This window comes from Agrilus planipennis, unplaced genomic scaffold (assembly GCF_000699045.2).
Source record: "Agrilus planipennis isolate EAB-ADULT unplaced genomic scaffold, Apla_2.0 scaffold180, whole genome shotgun sequence".
Lineage (NCBI taxonomy): Eukaryota > Metazoa > Arthropoda > Insecta > Coleoptera > Buprestidae > Agrilus > Agrilus planipennis.
The window spans coordinates 208541-221129 of NW_020442427.1; the positions used below are offsets into that span (position 1 = coordinate 208541).

The following is a 12589-nucleotide window of genomic DNA, read 5'->3' on the forward strand; positions in this document are numbered from 1 at the left end:
GGATGAAACGATTCCATCAGCCAGGCAGAACGAACATAACATAGCATAACAAGAAGCTACTTTCCTAAATAACTATTTGCCTTCAATATCTACCAATTCCTTTGAAAATAGTGATTTATTATCTAATATAATAACTGGAGCCTTAGCCTAATATTCTTTAGTCCAATGGGATGAAATATTGCATATCATCATTTATGTACTCTACACTCATCATCAATATTTTTCAATTTAAATTTTTCATTTGCTTTCTTTTAGGTATTCGGTTTATTTTTAGCATACGAAACTAGGTCATTAAAAGTAAAACAAATCAACGATTCCCGATACGTGGGAATGAGTATATACAACGTGGTCGTCCTGTGTTTAATTACAGCCCCCGTAACACTGGTAATCAGCAGTCAGCAAGATGCCAGTTATGCCTTCGTAGCCCTTTCGATCACGTTTTGCTGCTTCCTCAGCATGGCCCTTATTTTTGTACCTAAAGTAAGTATCTGGTCAGTCAAATATGTATAATCTCTTTGCTTTTTGGAGCTACAGTGCACCAGGGTTGCGTTGAATCAAAACATCCCCAGCCCATTCCTGGTACGTTCCATGAATGGCAGACGCGGAGTACGACATCAGTATAGCGCTCATGTCTATAAACTGATGAAAAAAATGCAATTTTTACTTTATTCAATTAATTTGGTATAAGAAGTACTCTCTTCAGTCCTGGATACTAAGCACACGTTTTCTTTTGATTTATTTCGTCATTTTTAGCCTTTAGATATACTAGGGTCAATTGAAAAGTCCCCGGCCTGACACATAGATAGCGGCACCAGAACTAAATCCATACGATTTTCAGTTAGTCCTAACCTTCAAAAGACGCGTCTATAAATTTGACGGCTGTCGGATCATTAGTTTGTGAATTATAGCATTTTTAGTGAAGCAACTTTTGTTATTGTGAAAAAAATGGATAAAAAGGAATTTCGCGTGTTGATAAAATATTGCTTTTTGAAGGGAAAAAATACAGTTGAAGCAAAAACTTGGCTTGATAACGAATTTCCGGACACTGCCCCAGGAAAATCAACCATCAAGGATTGGTATGCTAAGTTTAGACGTGGTGAAATGAGCACCGAAGACGGTGAACGCAGTGGACGCCCAAAAGAGGCTGTTACGGACGAAAACATTAAAAAAATCCACAAAATGATTTTGAATGACCGTAAATTGAAATTGAATGAAATAGCAGACACTCTACAGATATCAACGGAACGTATACATCACATCATTCACGAATATTTGGGTATGAGAAAGCTCTGTGCAAAGTGGGTGCCGCGCGAGCTCACTTTTGACCAAAAACAACGACGAGTTGATGATTCAGAGCAGTGTTTGAAGATGATCACGCGTAATAAACCCGAGTTTTTGCGTCGATATGTGACAATGGATGAAACATGGCTCCATCATTTCACTCCGAAGTCCAATCGACAGTCATCGGAGTGGACTGCACACGATGAACCCGCTCCAAAGCGTGCAAAAACGCAACAGTCGGCTGGCAAGGTTATGGCGTCTGTATTTTGGGATGCGCGTGGAATAATTTTCATTGACTACCTTGAAAAAGGAAGGACCATCAACAGCGACTATTACATAGCGTTATTGGACCGTTTGAAGGACGAAATCGCCGAGAAACGACCGCATTTGCAGAAAAAGAAAGTCCTGCTTCACCAAGACAATGCACCGTCTCACAAGTCAGTGAAAACGATGGCAAAAATTCATGGATTGGGCTTCCGCATCCACCGTATTCTCCAGATCTGGCCCCAGCGACTACTTCCTGTTCTCAGATCTCAAAAGAATGCTCATTGGGAAAAAAATTTCGTCGAATGAAGAGGTGATCGAAAAGTTGGAGGATCGCTATAATCAGTGTATCACCCTTGAAGGGAATTATGTTGAATAAAAAAAACGAATTTTGCAAAAAAAAATGTGTTTTACTATTTTAGGCCGGGGACTTTTCAATTGTCCTGTTACACAACAATCAACAAAAGTAGATTTTGTAATTGACTTATTAAAAAGTATGATTTTGTCAATGAAAATCCTCAGTGAGTTTACGACTACGGACACATTATCATTATTATCCTTTTTTGTCTTCAACAGAAATAATCCTCGTGGTAAGATGAACATGGAATGAGATTTTTTGGCAATTTCACCAGTAAGCTACGCTACCTAAATTACGAATATGAAATGTACTTGGAAGGCGAAAGTGATTACATTAGAGGACTAAGAGGACTAAAAGCTCTTTTAAGAAACGAGCACCTGCCGAGATGTCATTTCAAAAGATTCTATTATACCATTCCAACACATTACGAAAGAAGTCTGTCAGATAATAAACTAAAACCTCAGTCCTTCTATGTTCAATTAGTTTACTCCCTTTGAAGCAAAAAATTCGAAGGATGCAAAATTTATTAATTAATTAAAGATGCTTTTAAAAATGTATCATCGGTAATTAGTCCTTGTTTATAAATGATTGACATAACTATCATCTTAAAACGGTATTAAAAAGCAGTAAATGTAAATCTAGTTGCTTTGTAAACCACATCGGTCAGCATCATCATCATCATCATCACAATATCTGCGCGATGATGATGAATGGTCAAAATTAAGGAGTGACATGATTTTATGGCAAAGGTTTAGTATATGGGCACCCTCTTTATGGGGAATGCCAAAATCGCAGAGGAACACTTTGATGGGGGTTCGAAGTGTCATGGGAGTCGGGCTCAATTGATGCTGTTTGGTTTGGCTTTTGGTTAGGCCAAGTTATGTTACGTTAGATAAGGAAAACGATGTAACTTACAACTTTTGAACTATGGACTCCAGTAACCCAGACCAAAGTGTTCCTCTACTATTGGACTTACCATTGAAGATTCACACCTCCTGGTGAGCGTGAGGCCAAATACTAAACTGAAGCCCATTTTCTACGGGAATATAGGTTCTACCTACAGCTTTTATTTTTTTAATGGGATGCTCACTAATAATACCGTTTTTGCTCTGCAGATAGGCAGTAAATAAAGAGCGGTAGGCGATTTAATATTTTTTGAGAATAATTAAGTATATCGACATTTAGGATAGGCAGAACACGTTCTTTGCTGATGTAATTTTTATAGACGCGTTAACCTAAAAAGGGAGTGTGTTCATTAAAGGAACTTTTACGGTATTACCTTTCTTTATGGATGTTTTGAATTACTTTATGTAAATGTTTTCTTTATTTTTACGGCTCATTTCCATAATCAAATTAACTTCGTTTGTTCGCAGGTTATAGAAGTAATAAGACATCCGAAAGATAAAGCGGAGAGTAAATATAATCCGGATAATGGAATTTCAAAGGAAGAGGAGGAACGGTATAGAAAGTTAGTTACCGAAAATGAGGAGCTGCAGCGGCTTATAACGCAGGTATGATATTTCTCTGTCATATGAGAAAAATTGGATAACATTTTAGATTAATTAGTTTAACATTTGGCTTATGTTTATAAGTTAATTAATAAATTAATAGTACCATAGGAGCATTGAGTTTTAACTAATAATTAAAAGGTAGGTGCCCTTATCGTCAATAAGTAAAATACCTCTTGCTGGAAATATCTAAAAATGACCAAATACACAAAAAGTGTTTTTTGACTTACCTGTATTTGATCTGATTTCATCTAGACATGAACTCATGGTATTATTCCTGCAGCAGCAAGTAAACACAATTAGTTTTTTATGGTACGTATTTTGTCAGTCAGTTAAGTTTCAATAGAATCAGCAACAACACCTTTTATGGACACTAAAAGCTATTGTTTCTGCAATATGTAATCATTCCGTAAACAGACGCCAGAAGCCAACAAAACACCGCACATAAATTTATTAAACGTATAAAGACGATAACACGTGTAGTTCTAACAAAAAAGTTGTTGAAGAATCCGATTGCACCAGTTCGAGCCGGTCATGTCCGAATTTGTGTTCGCTACTGCTCGATGCTTAGCGATGTGACGCATCAAACGATGGCTTGATATGAGACGATGAGATGGAGCATTCCAGAAGATTCTCAATTATTTAACTAATCCTCCAGCTCGTATAGTAAACTCAAAATTCTACTGATTCTGGATGATACAACAAGTTCCATCGTTTGATCACAACTTGGATGTGAAATGAAATAGTTACAAAAGAAAGACAATTAATAGTGAAAATTAACGAATGAAAGGCTCTAGATATAAAACAGAGAACGACTTCGAATCGAGAATCAAAATTTACCAACATTATTACCTTTTCTATCTTATTTAACGAAGGCATAAGACATTGTTTGTTACAAAATCTACAACTCTAGGAGGATTTTCTTTGGTACACCTAACCCAGGCGAATTGAGAACCGAACTTAGAGATATCTTATTACATGTAATTTCAATTTTATTGAGAGCCTACAGATTTTGAGAGAAGTAATTTATATGTAGGTCAGAGGGGATGCATTCCAATCTGAAGTTCTCTTTTGTTGTAACGCCCAACCTTTTCCATACTTTGGATTCTCAATGGTCAAAGCTCAAGCGTGCATAAAAAGCTTCACTTCAAAAGCACTTCGATATGAATGCACATACATATTTGATAATGCAAAAATTTTGTGTATATGTACTTGAAAATTGTTGATATTCCAATAATACAAATTTCTACAGTTGTCGAATGTGTTCGACGTTGAAGAAGTCCTTATTTGGAACACACCAAGAATGTATCGAATGGCGACAGCGAATTTCGTTCTCGTTTTACATTTTTCCATGCACTTTACACACACACCTAAGCAACGGCGTATATGTATAATAATATCTGGTTTGGAGGAGTGAGCAACAGTCCGTTCTATTCGAAAGCACATCTTCGCAGATTACCTTCCAGCACACTACCACCCCAACCCCGTACGTAGTGGCGCGTTCACACAGCCAAAGGAAGAGATCTCACTCGCGAACAAATATAAAACTCCTTATGGTTCTGACTGCTGGAATATTGCCGTCAAGGAGGCTGCATTATTTAAATTAAACCAGACAGAGGATAGAAAGCGTTCTCGGAGACGAAAATGGGATGAAAGTCTTTATTTCGTAGCGGAACGTTACCGTCGCGTACATAAATTTAAATTTAATGGCACTTTAGCTCATCGTCATACCGAACGAGATCCTAATGGAAACAAGTTCGTTTGTTAAATTGGCAAAGGCTTTTTTATTGGATTTATAAAAATATGTGCTTATTCTTTGTGATACCTACATGAAAAGGAAAAGATTACCACAATGGACTTCATTATTTAAAAACTTAAACCTAATGGAGATAAAACCGTTAATGTGATGTACCTATATGATATAACACCACAACTTTCATCATACATCCATTTCTACATTTCAAAACCAAAAATTTCGCTTGCTTCTTTTAAATATGCGTACCTATAATACACAAACTAGTATTTTTCGGAGGACAAAAATAAAACGTCTGTACTATAGCCGTGACTGGCCTTTGAACGTACAGGAGATTTATTTATGGTCCTTAATAAAAAATGTCTTTTCGACAATTACCCACCGGGGGTAACTTTCTAAAATTTGACCCTGGTGTATGAAAAATTGAAGACTGGATTTAGTCCGTCGGAGTATAACACAAAACACATTGAAAGGTTCTTTTCACTTCTCAAAATAAAATAAAAAAGGAAATTAAAATAATTAATACGATTACACGTCAGTTTTATTTACGACTCCCGAGTTTCCCAAAATTTTATTTATGACAAATGTGAATTTTATTCTGAACTCAGTCTAAATATATTTTCGTATTACAGTATTTATTAGAAAGTGAGCAAATCACCTTTGCTACAACCTACAAACGCAAAAGCCATTGTAAAAGATACGATTCCTTATACTTTAATATACTAGTTGAATCCGCCCAAATTTAGTGGGATGATGATACAGTTGTCGATTTACTGGTGCATAACATTTATATTTTAGCCACGGCTTTCCTCTGGACTATTATTTAGTATCTTTTGGTATTAAATTGTTTAAGTACCAAGAAAACACTAACAACAAATAACAATTTATAACAATAACAAAGCACAAGTAACAAAAAGGCACAGGGAATGAAACATGCAAACGAGAACAATGTGGCAAAAAGAACAAGATAACAAAACAGTAACAATAACAAAAATGAAAACAATACAGATAAAAGCAGAAACACTTACAAATTGTAGTAGAGGCGGTAGACGAGAGACTGTCTTGAGATAAGAAACTTTTGGGTGTTTCATTCCCACCAGTCAGTAATGCTGATGGGCGGACAGTTCCTCTAGACTACGTCGGAAGGCCCTCTTCAGCCTGCTTTCAGGAATCGTGGGAATAGGTGGGTAGTGGTTCGGGTGAGAACGATGAGACGGATGAAATGAAGACAGAAAAGAATGAAAGATTATCTGTGGAATATTACTGCCTCAGCATTTGCCTAAGTGATCCAAGGAAACCACAGAAAAACTTGGACCAAGGCAGACGGACCCGGAATCGAACCGGCGTCCTCCCGAATGCTAAGCAATGGTCTANCAGGTATGGTTGAAGTTGGATTTCCAGGTAAAAGTGATTGAAAGAACAATAGAGTTTAGATTGAAAGGAAACCAAAGTATTTACAAGATAAGAAATTGAAAAGAATTGAAATAATACTTGAAATGAAATAATATTTGAAATGAAATAAAATTAGAAAAAATATTTACATACAAAAAAAAACAATTAGAGTTATTTCGCCACAATTACTTGAAATTTTAGGTCAGCGGGCTTTTAGACGCAGTCACAGCCATATACTATCCCTATAGCCCGTTTAGTCGTCAACTTATTCTAGGATGTTCATCACGCATTTCCTTTACCCCTCGAACCACAGATTTATGACTCACAAGGAGATGGACAAAGATTTCCAAACATATGTATTTCAAATTCATACGAAGTCTTCTTGACGAATGTATATTACATTACTACATTTAACATCGTACCTGCATGTGTGTGTGTAAGTGCATTGCAATTTTATACTCCGGTTATCCCGGTCAAGATGAATTTCGTACTTTTTTGCTTTTGAATGGAAAACTTTTACGAGGCAGTTTTACGAGAAGGGAAGCGTGAAAAATTCTTTCCCGGACAATTGAAAATATGCAATCGTCAAAGACCTGGAAAAGCGAGTGTCCATCCGGATATATATTTTCAAAGGAGACGCTTTTGGGTAGAGGTTTTATCCATTTGGATATTTGTATGAACACAAGATATTATTTGAACAGGCTGCTAACTGCTTTGATTAATTGTATATCATCAATAACTGCTTGTACTACTATTAAGTAATTCAAATTCTTCTATATAATCTGTAAAGAATCTAAAACCATTACCACAGATAATTTTGGCCAAGAAGTCAAATTCAATAACATTTATAGCCAATGTGAATGTAGATATTCATTTGCAAAAGTAACTGATCGTCTAAGAAGTTTTGCACAATTCACGAATATTTCTACTGCCTCCGTCATCTATTTTCCTATTTTCTACCACTCCATAACGAGTGCCTGAATCCTAAGTGGAGTCAATCGAGTAGCATGGTCTAGATGTTTATTCATAGCTTACCATTTGAGGAGACAACGATTCAATTCTCGGATCGTCTGCCATTATCCAAACATATCTGTGATTTCTTTGGATCATGGAGACATACTAGGGTCAATTGAAAAGTCCCCGGCCTGACACATAGATGGCGGCACCAGAACTAAATCCATATGATTTTCAGTTAGTCCTAACCTTCAAAAGACGCGTCTATAAATTTGAGGGCTATCGGATCAATAGTTTGTGAATTATAGCATTTTTAGTGAAGCAAGTTTTGTTATTGTGAAAAAAATGGATAAAAAGGAATTTCGCGTGTTGATGAAATATTGCTTTTTGAAGGGAAAAAATACAGTTGAAGCAAAAACTTGGCTTGATAACGAATTTCCGGACACTGCCCCAGGAAAATCAACCATCAAGGATTGGTATGCTAAGTTTAGACGTGGTGAAATGAGCACCGAAGACGGTGAACGCAGTGGACGCCCAAAAGAGGCTGTTACGGACGAAAACATTAAAAAAATCCACAAAATGATTTTGAATGACCGTAAATTGAAATTGAATGAAATAGCAGACACTCTACAGATATCAACGGAACGTATACATCACATCATTCACGAATATTTGGGTATGAGAAAGCTCTGTGCAAAGTGGGTGCCGCGCGAGCTCACTTTTGACCAAAAACAACGACGAGTTGATGATTCAGAGCAGTGTTTGAAGATGATCACGCGTAATAAACCCGAGTTTTTGCGTCGATATGTGACAATGGATGAAACATGGCTCCATCATTTCACTCCGAAGTCCAATCGACAGTCATCGGAGTGGACTGCACACGATGAACCCGCTCCAAAGCGTGCAAAAACGCAACAGTCGGCTGGCAAGGTTATGGCGTCTGTATTTTGGGATGCGCGTGGAATAATTTTCATTGACTACCTTGAAAAAGGAAGGACCATCAACAGCGACTATTACATAGCGTTATTGGACCGTTTGAAGGACGAAATCGCCGAGAAACGACCGCATTTGCAGAAAAAGAAAGTCCTGCTTCACCAAGACAATGCACCGTCTCACAAGTCAGTGAAAACGATGGCAAAAATTCATGAATTGGGCTTCGAATTGCTTCCGCATCCACCGTATTCTCCAGATCTGGCCCCCAGCGACTACTTCCTGTTCTCAGATCTCAAAAGAATGCTCGTTGGGAAAAAATTTTCGTCGAATGAAGAGGTGATCGCCGAAACTGAGGCCTAGTTTGAAGCAAAGGACAAATCGTACTACAAAAATGATATCGAAAAGTTGGAGAATCGCTATAATCAGTGTATCACCCTTGAAGGGAATTATGTTAAATAAAAAAAAAAACGAATTTTGCAAAAAAAATGTGTTTTACTATTTTAGGCCGGGGACTTTTCAATTGACCTGTTAGATACCTACTGACCCAGTCTTATTCCACAGAGAGAGTCTTACATTGTTATGATGTCTCCATCTGATCCGTCTGATCTATCCCTCCATAACCACCACCACCCACATATTCTCACGATTTTTAAAGACAGCCGAAGAAGACCTTACTACCTATCTACTACTTTGTATTATAGTGTACAAAGGTTCGTGCGACAGTCCGCCCATCAACATCAGCCGGTAGAAAGAAAAATAAGTTTAGAGTAGTATAGGTATAATAGGCCGACCACATCCTAGCAGTTAGAAGGACACCGGTTCAGTTCAGGATTCATCTGCTTCGACGAATGCCTTTCTCTGGTTTCTTTGGATAATTATGGCAAATCATGGTTCTGTATCATTCCTCAGACAATTCTTCCTCCTCTTCTGTTTTCATCCTGCCCGTCTCATCTGTCTCTCCCCAATCACCGCTCACCCATTCCCACGATTCCCAAGGAAGAATGAAGAGGTCCTTCTGCCCTTCCCACTACCACTAACTTTGAACAAGAGTGAAGATCGGATATCAACGTATTGAAACAATTCGTTCTGCTAGAAGCTCCCATATTAGAGCATCTAATGCTGAAAGCCTAGATGCGGTAACCATCTCATAACTGGATAACCTAATTTGTGAGAGTCATTGTTTCCAAAGTTATTTTTCACCATTTTCTTTGGTGTTTTAGAAAGAAGAACGAATAAAACTTCTTCGGCAGCGATTGTCTGAAAAGGATTACACCAAGTGCGGCGAAGTGGAGGGTCTCGTAACGACTACGTATCTATCAACGACAACCGTCGCAGCGGCCGCCGTTAGCCTGACTCAAGGTAAGGACAACGGAAGTAACATCATTATAGCCGACTTCATAACAGACGCGGCCACTTCCGATTCCGCTTTTGGCGGTACGTCATTGTGTACGCGGTCCTCAAGAGCGAGTCAGTCCGAAAACGAATTGAGCGAAAGTTATTTGTAAAGTATGAAATAATCACTTTCATTCACTTGACTGGAGATCAATAGTTAACAATTAATTGCTATCTGCTTGATCATCAATGCCTCTATTTCCTAATCGAATGAAGATTTTATTAACAAACCCTTTCAAAAGATTGAAGCTAAAATATTTTATTTTTAGATAAAATAGAACAAAAGATATTAAATATGGTGAACACTGTAGGCTCTAAAAGTCTAAATATCAAAATACGTCTCTGTGAAAGGTAAAAGAATATTGAAAACTGAATTCATCCTGAAATGTGCTATAAAGCAAAACCAGTGACTGTTGTCAGTCATCAAATTTGCGTGATAATCTTCGCCAAATTGTTGGAATTGTGTCCAAAAGCAATTTGGACAACATCAACATTTGGAGTCGTATAAAGCGACATATATAAACATATCACTATCAAGTTGCAGTTGCTACTTTTCTAACTTGAAACCGAAACATTCAAACTAATGGATAAATAATAATGTCATAACAATCAATCAGTAGGTTAAACATCGTGCTAATATGTTCACAAGAAGAACAATGCAATATTACTTTTTAATATTAGAACGCCATTTCAAACATTTAATAGGACCACTCCCTAAGGTCCATGAGATTCTAAACTACCTCTACCTGTAATCAATTTCAATTTTTCATTTTCAATAACTAAAAACTATATTTTTTTTAATGGGCACTTTTCGAATTTAGAGTTTTGACAAAGTTATTGGCGTGGTTTGAACATGTTCCTAACTCGCATTTAAAACGTTATTCAGAAATACGTTCCAGGTGCATGCCTGTCTAACTCAATTTGACATCCACTGTATGTCAGTCTAAAAATGTTTGCGTCGAAAATCATCAAAGCATAGCTGCTGGTACGATAACAGCCACAATACATTTTTGACAGAAATTTTCAAAATTGCTTTGTCTGTTCTATTTTGCTTTTAGATCTAAAATCGTTGGTTAAAGCGTAAATATACGATCTTCTTCTTTGGTCAAACACAGTCGCCGAAATAAAAGTACATTTCATCAATGTTTTAAGATAACATAAATAAAAAAATTTCTTTTTTCATGAACAGATCAGATATGGTTTTGGAAATATCGTTCGCTGAATAACCACATTACTGAATCATTTCCGTTTTAAAGGCTAATTACGAGATTATAAATTTAATTAATGGCATAAAACCGATATTAAAATGTTTGTAATTGAATAAAAGCACTTGTATACTAAAATTATTTTACGGTTCAAATACCAATTAGCTAAAGTTTAATGGTTTACAAAACTGGATATTCCGAGTTGCTTTTTTTTTTGTTCCCTGCCCTTTACGATCAGATTTATTTTCGCCACAGTTTATCTAGTACTTTCAATAGGTAGTTTTCTTGTTACTCAGTTCTGTTCTAGAAGTCTATGTTAAAACCGTATTTATCTGTCCACTTGCGCAACTTCAAAAATTCCTATTGAATGCATCAACTTGTTTACTGCAGCCATTTGCTTTACAGGCACGCCACATTGCTCAAATCGCTCATGCGCCCTTAGTAAAATGCCTACCTCATAATGTAAAAGTTAAAGGAACAGATATATACCTACTGGGTGTCCAAAAGAAATAGGCACCTCTTGTGTAACATTAATAGAAAGACTGATATACAAAACCTAGCATTCGATAGTGGCATATTATTGCATTGTGAAAATGTCACATAAAAAAATCAGAAATGGTCTTTCACCTTTGTTTAAGACAAAGCAAAATTATTTTCGGTTTCGTATTTAATCACCATTTTTGTACATTTAAGCTTTATACGTACTTACTGTTAATCAATCACTTATTTCTCATTTTCATTAAGAGGGCTAGGTACGTATTGAAAGAATGACAATCTAATGCACACATATATATTCATTACAAGCAATAATATTCATTTCAAAATACAAAGTCAATTACAATATTTTTTTTATTAAATTAAATGGACCTAGTAATTAATTAACATGGGCAAAGCTTAAGTGGGTAATTAAAAAGTTATCCTCTCCATTTCTCGATCCTACATAAACCATATAGTGATTTTATTTTATATGCCACATCTTCTCTATACATAAATAATAATATTGCCAAGAGGATGTAGGAAAATTTCTCCAAAACTACTCATCCGATTTCGGACATTCTTTCACCAGTATTTAGAATGGAATAGCTGGAAAAGCAAACAAAATTTGGGATGATCATAAAAAAGCACAAAACAAAAAACGTAATTCTTTATAATGTCGTGTGGTACTTTGCTAATAATATTTTTATTTATTATTCGCTAAAATAATTAAGGCTTATGACATACACACACAACGCGGTATCTTTTCGACAGCCGAGAACGGTAGAATTGAACGTTCGGATAACAAATGTAGAAGAAAAGGCTTAAAAACCCTTACAGGATCTTCCATCTATCAAGTGTGTTTTATAATAAATATAGCCCCCCCCCCCAAGACAATAGTAGTCTTGTTGCCAGACCTGTTTAATTTAGGGGCAAGTTAGCGATGGATGTTTTGCTTCGGCAGAAGCCACTACGTGTGTCATCAGCCTTAAAGCGAAACGCAACCGATACGTAATCAACTCGCTCTTGAGGACTTGACATATTATGTTATTGTTTAGAGTTTTATCAAATCTCG

The 12589-nt window shown here is 36.5% G+C and overlaps 1 protein-coding gene across 3 annotated transcripts in view; it reads left to right on the top strand.

Annotated features, from left to right (window-relative positions):
* Window positions 1-12589, top strand: part of LOC108740568 (gamma-aminobutyric acid type B receptor subunit 1) — a 172165-nt gene that overhangs the window by 154300 nt on the left and 5276 nt on the right. For 2 of the 3 annotated variants that reach the window (XM_025980233.1, XM_025980232.1), the window contains exons 15-17: window positions 256-480; window positions 3277-3414; window positions 9664-11617. In XM_025980233.1, coding sequence (XP_025836018.1) covers window positions 256-480; window positions 3277-3414; window positions 9664-9948 — 648 coding nt within the window. In that variant the 3' untranslated portion in view covers window positions 9949-11617. Of the gene's footprint in view, window positions 1-255; window positions 481-3276; window positions 3415-9663; window positions 11618-12589 lie in introns of those variants that run through there. The other variant, XM_025980234.1, reaches the window with a different exon arrangement.